The sequence below is a fragment of the Ostrea edulis genome, chromosome 3 (assembly GCF_947568905.1).
Source record: "Ostrea edulis chromosome 3, xbOstEdul1.1, whole genome shotgun sequence".
NCBI classification, from domain to species: domain Eukaryota; kingdom Metazoa; phylum Mollusca; class Bivalvia; order Ostreida; family Ostreidae; genus Ostrea; species Ostrea edulis.
In genome coordinates this window covers 97,191,136-97,207,287 of record NC_079166.1, presented here as the reverse complement: position 1 = coordinate 97,207,287, position 16,152 = coordinate 97,191,136, and the positions used below count along the sequence as shown (strand labels likewise).

Here is a 16,152-nt window from a genome sequence, read left to right as displayed (position 1 = left end):
TGTAGATATGTGTTTATTACGGATTATCAAAGAATAAAACTGAAGAAATTATACGACATTCTATTACATCAAATCGCCAATGTGTAACATTTCTTTCGATAGTTTGGTGTTGAAAATAATTTATTGGAAAAAATCGAGCTCTTTTCGTCTTTGTCATTTCTAGTGGACTTTCGATTATCTTAACTTCTGACGAAACATTAAACCTTACTATTAAGAAATACATCACCAAGGTAATATTTCTAAAAAATGGTTTTGGACGTTATATGTATTGATGAACTTCACACCATAACATTTTAATAATTGTCCGTTTTCTTCATGAAAGGCGAATGTAACGAATAACTCCTATCAGCAATACAAAATAGAAAGTCGGACAAACACGGCCCCCTGGACACACCAGAGGTGGGAATAGAATGAGGTTAATCATTAAAAGAGAAGTATTGTTGTCCCCCTGACATGAGGTGGAATACATAGTAAATATATATGTACAGCTGTATCGGCATTCTAATTATTCATGATGGAACTTAAGTAATCATTCGATGATCGATGATCTTTCTGTTCAATACTATTGACACCAAGGTCTTTATTCAGAGTTTCAAATATTATATATTGCAGTGTACCTCAACAATGCATTGGCGTTAAATTCAGATTAATCAAAATATCGTATTTTTCAGATACCTGTGGGACAATCTAATATCAACGTTACCAAATGGGATGTTTGACGGATTGACGAATATACACACCCTGTACGTCACACTGTATGAATTTCACACATACTTACAGGGGCGACAAGTCAATATTGTAGCATCCACAAGCCAAATCGTACATCAAATATTTGCAATTTGCATGACATATCAATTTGAAGCATAGAGAAAGTATGTTAAAAATTATATTTTGAGGGTTACCGGTCGTATGTAGTTACTAAAAATAGATTTCGAAATTTTATGGCTGTGGTGTTGTTCTTGACCACTTTTCCACAGAACGTGATATCAAATTAATGGCCATTGCATCTAATTCCTGATGCAACTCTGTAAATACTAAATCGTTATCAATTGTTAAATTGCCTAATATTGATTGAAACTTGCAAAGTATTGGAATGAGTATGTATATAGTATATTGTATACACATATTGACAATCTAATGACACTGTGTTCATATCATGTACTGTTATGCTAGCGATTCACTAATGCATAAAGTATTTGAAAGAAAACACAGAGTAAATAATTCAGTCATGCGTTCATTTTTCCCATTGTAGAACTAACATGATAAGTATTCTAGACGTTGCATATTACACATTTGTTTTAGATATAAACATAATTTTCGTTTCACATATATTCACATATTGCTTTACATCCCATTAAAGAATTCTTCACTCAATTAAATATATAATTTCGTCAGATGTTGAATAAGTAAAGTTTTCTTAAAGTAGGTCAATTCAAGGTTACACGGTTAGAAGCTTTGGTGTCAAAACCTTTTGTCACAAGAAATGTATATAAGAAAAATAAAAGCACTATCACTCGTCATTTAAAAGCTATGGGTAGGAATAAAGGTTTGAAATTTTGATCAAACGCCAAGGTCAAGCTCAGAGGGTCAAATCATGTAAGAAATGTAAGGTCTCACAATAGTAAATATATTAGCAAACAATGAAAACCATATCTTATATAGTTCTGTAGACACATGTATCAGATAGGTTAAGTTTTCGTTAGAACTAGTTCAAACTCCTAAAACTAAGGCTAAAATGTTGGTACCAAAATAAGATCTATTCACAAGGAGTGTGGATATGTAATATGACAACCCAATTACTCACCATTCCAAAGTTAATGAGCTGGATTAAAGTTTCGGACAAAACTATATGACTGCACAAGACTGTAGTCGCAGGACATAACAAGCTGAATTCACACAACTTGGAAGCATTTGCATTGAAATATCATTTCGTATAGTCCTGCTACCCTGAACAAGAATTTGCTTAAATTAATACTATGTATATTCCAATTTAAAACTTTGATTTCCTATTGTGGCTCCACTCTATCCTATAAACCCCTGCATTGATTAAACTTGAATTTCCTTTACCAAGGATGGATTCTACCAAGTTTGCTTGAAATTAACCCATTGGAAACTTCAACTAGAAGCTTGAAAGTGTTGTTCCCCTTTAGTATTTCCAGTGGTTACAGTAAACAGAACTCAGAACAGATTTCGTAAGCTTGACACATATAACTTCACACATAATGGCTCGTAAAATATCAAAGTAAATATACATATCGCAAGATTTTAATTTCCTCTCTTTTCAAACTCGAAAACTACGCAAAATATTTCATTTAAAACGTATCTAAAGTAGCTTTAGACATAAAAATAATTTATTTTGCTGCAAAATTAAAAGGTTCAGTAATATGCGATATGTCCTTTAATTGTGTAATGTGATGTGCATGTTTATATGCTGATGTTGATCAGATATGTGGTGCTACCATTTGAATCTAAATTGAGAGGAGAGGAAACGATTCAAAATGTGGACATAATTTTTTTAAATGAATAGTCTCAGATCTACGGTATAGATGAAACATATACATTAAATTGTTAGAACTTCGTTTACAGTTGTATGCAATTTTTTTCTTTACTTTAGAGTTTCAAAATTCACACATTGCTATGACATTCTAGCATTCAATGTTGATGAATTCAGGTTAATCAAGATATCTATCTTATTTAGAAACATGGGAGGCAATAAAATAACAACATTACCAAATGGAATTTTTGACACCTTGGTGAAGTTACGTGAGCTGTGAGTATGTTTATAAAATTATACGTACTTGTATGAACATTTACCAATATCCATAATCATTAAGAACATGTTAGGAAATATATGATTATATCTTTGTCAACACTTATATGTGCTTAATTATTGCACTGCATGTTATTCATGAGAAGGTGAAGATAACGAAAAGTGATATTATATTTGATATAACAAAAATATTGCTTGCGGAAGCTTGCTTTGAAGTCAACGTAAATGCGCTATTTATTGACAAGCTCATGATATGCCATTGATAAATAAGTGTGTCTTGTGAATTAACAATGCTATCTGTATATTGAGAGTAAATCAGAACATTTAAATTTCAATATTTTATCGTATCTTTCATATCACCATGTAAGTAATAACAAAATCAATTTTAGCACTGGTTATCTTTAATATCATTTTTTATTTCCTTACGAAACTCCATAAAATGACAATCATCTCTGATCCCAGCAATCATTGCCCTGCAGGTCATTGATATCATATTGGATATTGCAAAAGGACATTGGTTAAGATAGCTTAATTTGAATACAACTTCGCTGTGTATTTTTTTTTCTGGACAAGTTCACTTGTTGGTGTTGATAAGCCATTTTAATGCCAATATTTGAAGAAAGTGTAATGAGAGCATTCGGATGTATTGTCCTCATCACCCTCTGTATAAACGGCTGACGTACAACCTTGGTATGCTACAGAATTATCCCATAAATATGTTTCATATCTCCTTTTAACAATATGATGTTGAAGTGTGTTAAACATCTATAATTGTTGACATCGATTAAACTGAGATAAAACTTAGGAATGGCAATACTTTTCTATGCTCACCTCCGCTAAAAGAAACTTTATTCTCTTCCAATGTAAACATCAATGTAAAACGAATAACCAACATTATCAGCTGTATCTTCACTTGAAAGGCCTTTGCTATTAACTTTCCATGGATGTTCTCTCTGAATATTTACTTTAAGGTAGGCGATAAGAATGTTTGAACAGTAGTATGGTATTTCATATGCGTATGACTTAAGGCTAGATACATGAATTCTCTGTATAGGATTATTGAAATGCATGATATCCATTGAAACCTCTCTTGTACATTTTTGAGCATGTTTATGTAAGCAATGGTTATTTGTGACATGCACTACGTAGGTTTGACTATGACGTCATACTGTGACGTTATTCATTGCTTGCTAAGAAGAAAAACAAACTATGTCAACAAAACGACTTTGGCTGATGAAACACACGGGATGAAAAGATGGACATTGACAGTAATCAATCTCATAACTCCCAAAAGGAATATAAAATAGAGAGTTGGGCAAACATGAACCCTGGATATACCAGAGGTGGGATTAGGTGCCTAGGAGGAGTAAACATAATCTCTGTAGGCCGGTCACACCCGCCGTGACCCAAATATTCCGATAAGGTAAACGGAGTAAATCTGTAATCAGAATCAGTGTGCCAAGAACGACCTAACAATTGGTATAAAGCATGTCGGTCAGCATTTGACCCTATGATGGGTTCTAAAGATAAATTAGATCGTGATAACGACCATAGAATTCAATTTGCAAATATGCTAACTTCAAACGATGTTGTTGAAAGTCCTGTAACATCAACTAGTTTGTCAATATCCTGTCTTGATTAAAAATTGATCATATGAAGAACATGCTCTTGCATAAAACAATTCAGTATGATAATTTCGATCAAAATTGAATTAGCAAAGATCTACAATAATTACTAAATCATTGTATTGAACTATCATATAAAGTGAAAGGTGATTATAACGAACAGTGATCAATCTCATAACTCCTATAAGCAATACAAAATAGATAGTTGGGGAAACACGGACCCCTGTAGACACCAGGGGTTGGGTCAGGTGCCTAGGAGAAGTAAGCATCCCCTGTTGACCGTCACATCGGGCGTTATCCCTATAAATTAAATTTTGCAGCTTAATTTTGTACAATTCTACACAATCCTCTACTTATTATTGATCATGACGAAATGTACCTCTCATGCCACGATTTTTTAGATGATGAGTAATTTAGATATTATGGAAATCAAAATTTTCAAATTTCATTCATAGCAATGAAAGGTGAAGATAACGAACAGTAATGTATTTCAACAATTCAGTCTTCATGAATTCAGATTAATCAAGATATCTTTATTATTCAGGTCTCTGGGAGCTAATCAAATAGCAACTCTGCCGAATGGGATATTTGACGCTTTGTTGAATTTAAAGACTATGTAAGTATCTGTATATGGATTGTATTTACTTTGATAACAACTGAATAATGAAAAGGTGAAGATTAGGAACAGTTACCTACATATTGCGGGTAATGTTCGGAAATATGTGATCAAGGTCGTTTAAATATCAAGTCTTGAAAGGGATAGGGACCCTCGTATCTTTTTCTTCACCTCACTCTATCCCTATGATTCCCTTTACAAACTTTATAGATTGATAGTGAAAGCTTGAATCATATCTTTTGTCTCTAATTATTTTTGCTTGATTATTACGCTTCACGTCTTTGATACTATATCTATTACACGCATTATTACGTTTCACGTCTTTGATACTATATCTATTACACGCATTATTACGCTTCACGTCTTTGATACTATATCTGTTAGACGCATTATAAGACGTCTGCGGTGTCTGTTGTAGAAGATAAATTGAATGTAACTTGATTACATATTTTGATTTTGATAAGTCAGCGTGTACTACCGTCGCGGTATCTCAGTGATAGAACGTTAGCGCCGAAATTGGGAAGGTCGTTAGTTCGAGCCCTGTTTACTCTATGACCGTATCAAACTTAAGACGTAAACATACAAAGTTATTGCTTCATCGCAAAACGTTCGGCATTTAGAATTGAGAATCAGTGGTCTTTCGGATCACCTAAAACACGAAGCTTTCACGTTGTGGCAGGCGTTGCCACGTCAAAAATCCCTCACTGCTATGGCAATAAGCTCCAAGCTAACCCCACCTCTAATGTGTCCAGGGGTTCGTGTTTATCCAGCTATCTAATTGTATTGCTTATAGGAGTTAAGAGATTGATGACAGTTCGTTATTTCGACCTTTCATATGTCTAAATTTGTCACGTTTCAATATCCGTGGACAATTTTGGACGGGACAAAACACCACTATGCGAATCAACAGTAGTATTATGAATTATCACATCATACCTCAAGGGAATGATATAACGATTATTGAATTACTACTCGGGTACGTTAAGGCAGGTTATAAAAATTTTTACTGGGATAAAATCTGCGAAACAATGTGACGTCATAACTGAAATAAGTATATCACTAAGTATATATTAAATTCCGATTTTATTTTTTATTTAAGTTTTATTTATGCATAAAGTAAACCATGCAGTTACTAAGATCCAACGAAATTCGAAATGCTATACTGCTGTTGTGTAATTTCTGTCTGATCGATATGAAAGTAAACTGATGACGCCATGACTATACATCGAGTGACGTTGACACATGCAAGGGATTTGTTTATGTGTGCCATGCAAATGTCGACAAAATGTGGAGTATTTGAAATATATGACATGGGATATATGGAATATATATGTGAAACGCTGAGAATTTATTGATATTAAGAAGGTATGTTGATATCATTCATTGACAATTTTGTTTAAGGAAGAAAACATTCCATTTAGCATGTCGATCCGATTTTACTCTCACAGACTGAAATAAAACTGCAAAAGTAGCACATTAGGCCGCATACTTTTAGATACTTTTTATACACCGTTTGAAAGGTCATAAACTAATGTACACGGCAATTACTGATATAATCGTCTGTTAAGAAAACGTTTAAAGAAAACTGCATAGCATCAGTGCAAAATGTAAAACATGGGCTAGACGGTTTCGTGTTTAAATGTTCAATAATCATTTCTTATTGAAAGTGGTAGGATTCTATCAGTAATTTTGATGCAAGGTGAAGATAACGAACAGTGATCAATCTCATAACTCCTACAAGCAATACAAAATAGATAGTTGGGCAAACACGGACCCCTGGACACACCAGAGGTGGGATCAGGTGCCTAGGAGGAGTAAGCATCCCCTGTTGACCGGTCACACCCGCCGTGAGCCCCATATCCTGCTCAGGTAAACGGAGTATTTTACCGTCATTATCGCCAGTTAGACGAATATTTAAATCTTGGGATAATGTGCTACTTTTACATTTTCTATTAAGGTACCTCCATGATCTATTTATAACAGTCATGCAATGACGTCATATGGAAGAGCATGTTTGTCATGTTGTTATGATACAAAATGTTCTCATGTAAATAACCAAAATAGTTTTTAAGAGTTAGTAGCTCCCTCTCCCTGTGTAAGACAGATTTTGAAAATCATGCAGTTTACGTGCATAAATGAAGCATGACCTGCCTTAACATACCCGCGTATCGGTTGAACAACTCACGTGACAGAACCTACACCCATCATATACCCCTTTTCTCGATATGTCTCAGGACGTCGTGTATGGCATATCTCGGGGGACTTCGGCTACTTTCCATAAACCGAAATTATTGTGACGTCACAATGCATCCAAGTCATATTTCTCGTACTTTGCAAGGCGCAGAAGGATTTATATACATGGGTATCTAATATTAAAACGTTTTAACACCGATTGTGTAAGTAATAAGCGTCCAGGGAGAAAATAAACTAATAAAGGCTGTCATCTCACTTTATTTCGTTGCTTGTATATTCTAATACGGTACGATACGGTGTGTTTGTAAGAGAATTGAGGGGAGACAGGGTAGTTTTCGCAATTTGAATTGAATTTCTGCAGTCTCACTTTGTTATGGTATAATAAACAATTTCTTGCATGAATGTTCAGGAGATATGGATATTTATTCACCCAAGAAAAATTATGTTCAGGGGTTGTCCTTGGGGAATATGATTTTTCTGGGGTGAGTAAATCTTTATATCTCCCTCACTATCAAAAAATGTACATGTATATTATTTTTCGTCCTTAACTATACTGATATTGTAATGATATTGTATTCTTATCACAAAATGTCATTTTTTTTTCTTATCTTCACTTTTCAGACGTTTGAATCTCTTGAAGACTATATTGCAATAAAACAATCATCAATAACTAATCTTAGATAATAATTGTGAAAGAAAATGATGATGTCTTCATTCTTATCCTCTCCCAAGAACAACTAACAATGATTTATGCCATGCAATCAAACACTTGTATTTGTTTACAATGACGTCATTTACGTTTACCTGATCAAGTTATAGGATACGGGGTCACGGTCAACAATGGAACATTGAGAAACGTCTTTATGCATGTCAGTCCGTCCTATTGTCATCTCCTTTTAGTTTGTCGTGCTCAGAACGACCTTTTTGGTATACAGAAGCATGTGTCAATGGTAGAATGTTTACGTAATAAGCTATAACATATCAAACGATCAAATATCTCATGGAAAAGGTTGGCTGCCCAAGTATGTTTATTGGTATTGTCCGCCAATTCCACGATGGTACGATGGCCTTAGTCCTGGATGACAGTGAACTTTCCGAACCGTCTCACTGACAAATCGGGTTAAACAAGACTGAGACTTGGCCCCGACACTGCTCAGCATGATTCTTAATGCTGTCCGACGCCATCGGAGACACTGATCCTGGCATCAAGATCAGGTTCAGGACAAATGGAAAGATTTTTAAGCGCATGCAGCTACACACCGTCATGACAGTGAAGGAGACTGTTCTCCGATACATTCTGGTCGTTAACGACTGTGCCTTTAAAGTTAGTGATGAGCAAACGGAGTTGGACAGCTTCTACAAAGCCTGCGACACCGTCGGTTTCACCATAACAACCAAACAGGCCGAGCTGATGATCCAGCCAGCCCCAGGCAACCAGTACCACAAGCTGAATATTATGGTGCGTGGACAGATACTACAGGTATTTAAAACCTTCATTTACCTCGGCAGTACCCTCTCTCCCAACGCCAACATCGACGATGAAATCAGCAACAGTATTGCAAAACAAGCAGCACCTTTGATAGAATACGCAATAATGTTTGGGAGAAGAGAGGGATCAAACATGAGACAAAGTTGAAAGTCTCTCGGACAGAGGTTCTCACCAGCCTCTTCTATGTCTCCTAGGCCTGGACATCATACAGACTACACAAAAACTCACTCAATCACTTCTATGTCTCCAAGGCCTGGACATCATACAGACTACACAAAAACTCACTCAATCACTTCTATGTCTCCAAGGCCTGGACATCATACACACTTCACAAATACCCACTCAATCACTTCTATGTCTCCAAGGCCTGGACATCATACAGACTACACAAAAACTCACTCAATCACTTCTATGTCTCGAGGCCTGGACATCATACAGACTACACAAAAACTCACTCAATCACTTCTATGTCTCGAGGCCTGGACATCATACAGACTACACAAAAACTCACTCAATCACTTCTATGTCTCGAGGCCTGGACATCATACAGACTACACAAAAACTCACTCAATCACTTCTATGTCTCGAGGCCTGGACATCATACAGACTACACAAAAACTCACTCAATCACTTCTACCTCAGATGGCTCCAAAGCTCTTTTATATCCGCTGGTAGGACAAGATCCCAAACACGGAGATCCCGAAAAGAGGTAACTTGCCAAGCACCATCACCACCAACCGAAAAGCGAAATTAAGATGGGCAGGTCACGTCTCCCGAATGCTAGACAACCCCATATCAAAACAATCCCTCTATGGCCAACGCAGTGAAGACAAGCGCAAAGTTGGAGGGTATCAGAAGCGCTCTAAGTTTCACTAAAAGACTTCAACATCAGCACCGAGACCTGGGAGTCAATCGCTTCACGGAAGGAGCCAACACATCAGAGGAGCGTAAGTCCCTTCAATCTGAGTAGAAACGTTCATATTTCTAAATTAGTTACGTCTCATCCTTGATAATGTCTTTAAAAAAATTCGATTTTCTGTACAACCACTCCATGCAAGCTGCGCAAATTATGTTAGTTACAGCAGTGACATAACGATTGAAAAAAGATTAAATCTGTAGAATATCTAAATAATTACAGTTTAATGCATGTACATATTTAGACATCCTAAAAATACTAGAAGTTCAGTGGTAGAGTGTTTGCTTTGTAACCGTGAGGCAAGGATAGGTAGTGGTTATTCTTTCTCCAAACGTGCGGTATTTAGAAGGTAGAATTACAGGTCTTTCGGATTTGACCTTAAAAATGGGGTGCCGTATCGCAGCAGGCATTTGCACAGGAATGAACCATCACTGTTACTGCCGTAAGCGCCAAACATAGGTCTTGCACTTCACAAACTACTGGATGAAAAATTATCGACGGAACAAAAACCAAACAACCAACGCAAGAATATTAATCTTTCTATTCTGCTTATTCAAGCAAAATTGATGTCTGTATAAAGGGGTTCGATTTGAAGTAATGTCAAAATTTTTGGAGGTGTATTTTTGATTTCTACATTAAAAGAGAATTAGGAAATAAAAACAAAAACTGGGGTCGCAATGCTTGTTATTAAGCTACAGTGTTCTGAACATGACCTTTTGGCACTCAAACTATTCGTTTAAACATGAGTGTCAACACAGCATATGCTACACAAATCAATTATTACATAAAATAGATACATACTCATGTCTTCTAACAATAAAATAAGAAGTTTAATGCTAGTAATGGAAATGAATAATGACCTTTTTGCACTTGATATACTAAAACATTCATGATATCAAATTTGAGAGTTTAAAGGCATGTCAGGAGTCAATTTATAAAATTTCACAAAATTTCAAAAGTCCTGTCTAAATATTTCAAAGGGACTTTAAAAAAAGTGGGATTTAGAGATCAATGCAAGGTGCAAATAACGAACAGTGATCAATCTCATATCTCCTACAAGCAATACATAATAGATAGTTGGGCAAACACGGACCCCTGGACACACCAGAGATGGGATCAGGTGCCTAGGAGGAGTAACCATCACCTGTTGACCGGTCACACCCGCCATGAGCCCCATATCCTGATTCAATCATTCGCAAAAATACTGAATTTGTATACAACATTTCAAGTAAATTGTCTTAAACCTTTTTTTAAGAATCGGTGTTCTGTTGGGAAATTGTTTCAACCAAATTGATAAATTACAACATTTCAACTAGGTTTAAGTCTCAACTACTTGTATCATAAATTGTAAGACTGAAATAAATGTACAGGAGTATAAAGATAAAAGACACATTGCTTATATGAGTTATGAGATTGATCACTGTTCGTTATCTTCGCCTTGCATTGAATGAAACAGAAACTGTAATATCATGCAGATTTATAACTTTTTAATTAATCAATCATTCCGCCACAAAATATAGTCCCTGTAAAACCCTTTCAAAATTTGAATTGACATAAAGCATTCAACTGGATAGGTTCAGTTATAGATTCGTAATATGTTTGCACCAATGATATCGGTATCATAAGTAAATACATAGTTGTAGCATCCTGCGCAGTTATGTTCAAAAGCTCAGGAGCTAACTTCTTTAAAACAAAATCGCTGAAAGATTATGCTCCATTTCATTCTATGTAGTATCAAAATCTGTCATTATTCGTGACAGCTACGGTCGAAAATTACTTGTTGAAAAATAAAACGCGAACCATTTCTTCACGACCTTAACCTTAACGAGATAATTTAATAAAATACTTAAAGACCCCAAAAAACCACCGTACGGTTGCTCCACGGATGACTGAATGTGGGCGGAGCTTATCCATGGTCAATGTTATTTACCTGGAATTTACCTGGCCAAGAGATCGGTTGTTGTGTATATTTTTATGATATACACAGGAAATTTCTCAGGTTATTACAAATTATACTTAGTGTCTTGATTTGTGCAAAATAAATAAATAAATAAAATTTCTACCTACATGCATACCGCATTTCTAATTCCCGTAAACCTTCAAACTTGGTCATATTTATGTATTGCAAATGACAGGTTTAGCCCATTTCTAAACATTTGCTTTTTAAAACTTCTAATTAAATTGGTATATATCGTATATGAATATTTTCCTAAATATATTATTACCCGGCGTTTCCGGGCACTTCCTGGTGTCCTGGGAGTTCGCGGTGTCGTGGGTGTAGTAGGTAAAATATCCATGTTTCGAGAGAATGAATAAATCCAAGCAGATCTGTGTACATGTACAACCAAATAAAGAATGATCAAGATAACCCTCAATATGGGCCGTCTGTAGGGTTTCTGTAGCTGTAGTGTTTGCGTAATGGTGGTATCCCAAACAGAAGCTGACACGAAGTCTCCCCCCCCCCTCTCTCTCTCTAGGGTTTCTGTGGACGTAGTGTTTGTGTAACGATGGCATCAAAACAGAAGCAGACACGAAGTCTACACCCCCTCCTCTCTCTCTCTTTAGGGTTTCTGTGGACGTAGTGTTTGTGTAACAATGGTATCCCAAACAAAAGTTGACACATAGCTAGTCTACCCCCCTTTCTCTCTCTCTCCCTTACTCTCAATCATTGACTAAATGAGTAATTATTGTCATACGTATGCAACACTAAATTGCCATGCCATATCATTTCATCTATATTATTGCTACAGTTTTACACATCTCTCTCTCTCTCTTTCTCTCTCTCTCTCTCTCTAAACATAAAACCGTGATAAATTATAAATAGCTCAATACTCTCTCTCTCTCTCTCTCTCTCTCTCTCTCTCTCTCTCTCTCTCTCTCTCTCTCTCTCTCTAAATATAAAGCCGTGATAAATTATATATAGAAATATCTCAGTATCTCTCTCTCTCTCTCTCTCTCTCTCTCTCTCTCTCTCTCTCTCTCTCTCTCTCTAAATATAAAGCCGTGATAATTTCAAACAGAAGCATTTTTTAAACTACTGTAACAGTTTTACGCATGGGCAATATAACCATTATACATGTTGATGTGCTGCGCCAATAAAGAATTGTTCATGTTTTTATAAACATAAAGCCACAATAAATCATTAATAGAAAATATTCCAATAACTAATGTTTTTTTTTATTATTATTTATTATTGTTTGATTTCTGATTGTTTAATCTATAATACATGTATAAAGATGGAGAGAGAAAATACGATGATAAATTGCATTGTATAGGGACGTTAGAAATTAAAATATTCTAGGTGCGAGTCAATGCTATCAAAACTCGGTATACTGGGGCTTTCCTCGAGATCTGAAGACTGCCGATCATCATTAGCCATGATTGTTATCAAAACATCTTTCTCAGGTAGCTGTAGACCACGGTCTCTGCAAACGTCAATCAACCTAAGCTCTATTGTTAAAAGTTTGATTGACCAGCGGCTTATCATTGATCGCGACACAGGTAAAATTTGGGGGCGTTAACTTAAAGTTGGGTCTTTAAGAGCTGCGGTTTTTTAAGTTTCAAGTTTTTTGTTATTGAAAATTGCATCCAAACTTTTTAATTATAAACAAACGTTGCAGTGCTTAGATATAGACCATCTTATACATAATACACCAACATGTTCTTGTTCTTCATCTTCTTTCAACTACAGTCCAGCTGGACATGTCATTACTGGTGATGTTGATATAGTTGAAAATGAGGACCTCAAATCACTTATTCTTAAAGGTCCTAAATACAGAGAACGTCGGTCTTTAATTGGCGACAGAACTTCATCTCTATTATGAGTTCTGTCAAAGATTATGCCAGACGATGGGCTAAATATGAAAAAAGAAGAACTTGATACATTGTCAGAATGGGTTAAAAGCATACGAGGGATATTGAAATCCCGCATTAGACACATGAAAACAAAAGTACGTACCATCTATCCTTCTGTGTTTAGTAAAGCAGAAGTGATAAAAGAATTAGATAGGTTACATGAGGAATATGTTTTGGTTCCAGCTGACAAAGTTAGTAACAACATTGTCTTTGTTTGTAAGACTCATTATTAAAACTGTATTTTAAACGAACTTTGCATTAATTCCACTTTTGGTAGTCATACTTATACCCCAACTGCCCTTTCAAAGATGAAATTCTTCAAAACCATGCTTCAGTTTTAGACACATTTGATATTCCAGTCAATGGGTCGAATGAATATAAGTTACCGTGCCTATACTAGATTCCTAAACTACATAAGAACACTTACAAAGATACATTGCTGGATCCAGTAAGTGCTCTACCAAGCCCCTATCTTTGCTCCTCACGAAAATGTTAACAGCTGTTAAGGGGAAACTTCAAACTTACTGTGCGACTACATATGCCAGAAGTGGTGTTAATCAAATGTGGATTCTAAAAAATTCTATAGAACTTTTAGTAAACTTGAAATCACAGAATTTTTCCCAAATCAATAGCATTAAAACCTATGACTTTTCAACACTAAACATGACCATTCCTCACGATAAATTAAAGACTAGATTTTTTAACATCATAGACAGTTGCTTCTTCAACAAAAACGGAAAACGGAAATATTCATATCTAGTGATCAGTCATTCAAAAACTTTCTTTGTTAAACACCACTCTGATTCCACGCACAAGTACTCTGAAGTTGAAATAAAAAATATGCTAGAGTTCCTCATTGACAATATCTTCGTGGTCTTTGGTGATCAGGTCTTCCAACAGTCTGTTAGAATTCCCATGGGCTCGAATTGTGTTCCTTTGTTAGTTGACCTGTTTTTATATTCATATAAAGCAGAATTTATTCAAAAGTTCTACGTGAGAAGAAAAAAATATATCGCTGTGACCTTCAATTCGACTTTTAGATATATCGATGACCTTTTGTCTAATAACAATGATAGCTTTCATTCATATGTCGATTTGATATATCCCTGTGAGCTCGAAATAAAGGACATCACAGAGTCGTCCACTTCTGCTTCATAGTTAGATATTTATTGAAAGTAGACATTAACGGCAAACTGACAACTCAATTGTATGACAAACGGGATGATTTCAGCTTCTCCATCGTCAACTTCCCATATTTATGTAGCAATATTCCATTATCACCTGCATATGGTGTTTATATATCTCAACTGATTCGATATGCAAAAGCTTGTTCTGGGTATAGTCAGTTTTTAAATCGAGGTAAGCTACTGAAAAACAAGTTGATGGTACAGGGATTTCAACAGTCTCGATTGAAGTCAGCATTTCGCAAATTCTATGGTCGTTATAACGATCTAATTTATCAAAACAACCTCGCTTTGGGTCAAATGCTGTCTGACATGTTTCATACCGATTGTTAAGCCGTTCTTGGCACACTGATTTTGACTGCGGATAACTCCGTTTACCTGATCGGGATATGGTGCTAACGGCGGGTGTGACCGGTCAACAGGGGATGCTTACTCCTCCTATGCACCTGATCCCACCTCTGGTGTATCCAGGGGTCCGTGTTTGCCCAACTATCTATTTTGTATTGCTTATAGGAGTTATGAGATTGATTACTGTTCGTTATCTTGACCTTGCATTGGTCAGACAGGAGAACCTAATGACCAATGTACCCTTGTAAATCAGAAATTAAACTAAAAACATTCATCCGAGATTTACATTTTGTTCCAATTAATCAATTCTACAGATACACAACATAACTAGAAAGTGGAAGCAAAGAAAAACTATTTATTCAAAAACATAAAACTTACCTAAATATATATATATATATATATATATATATATATAAACAATGATGATGAATTGTGGTTAATGAAGATGTCATTATTATTCAGAAACCTATACAGCAATGAAATAAGAAAGTTACCGAATGGGATCTTTGACGCGCTAGTGAATCTACAGGACTTGTAAGTATGTTTATATGGATTTTATTTACTTACATATCTACTGAATAATACCTACATGAAAAGGTGAGGATTGAAGATAGTTTAATATTTCGTTTAAATGTCACATTGTTTAACGTGTTTCATGATACCGTAGAAGGGACACATAATAAGTATTATTATATATTTATCTTTCTTCACCTCGCTCTATCGCTTTATGATTCCCTTTAGAAAGTTTATCAGTTTTGTCACCAACCATAATTGCTAAATTATCATCTTTTACCTCACTGAAACTACATGTATATTTGATATCCCAAAATGGTGTTGGTTGTAACAGTTTAAATTGAATGCAACTTGATTTTGATATTAATTAGGCAGTGTGTACTAACGTCGCGATAGCTCAGTGGTGGAGCGTTCGCTTCGAATGGGAAGAACTTTAGTTCGAGCCCGCTTGTGCCATGGCCCCGTCAAACGTGAGACGGAAACATGGGTAGTGATTGCTCCATCGCCAAACGCTCGGCATTTAGAAATGAGAATCACAGGTCTTTCGGATTTGACCTTTAAAAACGACCATAAGCGCTACACATAGGTTTAGATTTGTAGTACTTTACAGCTGGTGACATCTCAATATGAGTGAAAAATTCTC

General features: G+C 35.6%; 1 protein-coding gene across 3 annotated transcripts in view; it reads left to right on the top strand.

Annotated features, from left to right (window-relative positions):
- The window catches only part of LOC125676074 (leucine-rich repeat-containing protein 15-like), a 46,376-nt gene that overhangs the window by 17,212 nt on the left and 13,012 nt on the right, over window positions 1–16,152 (top strand). For all 3 annotated transcript variants that reach the window (XM_056159663.1, XM_056159661.1, XM_056159660.1), the window contains exons 5-8: window positions 672–743; window positions 2,699–2,770; window positions 4,940–5,011; window positions 15,459–15,530. In XM_056159663.1, coding sequence (XP_056015638.1) covers window positions 672–743; window positions 2,699–2,770; window positions 4,940–5,011; window positions 15,459–15,530 — 288 coding nt within the window. The remainder of the gene's footprint in view (window positions 1–671; window positions 744–2,698; window positions 2,771–4,939; window positions 5,012–15,458; window positions 15,531–16,152) is intronic.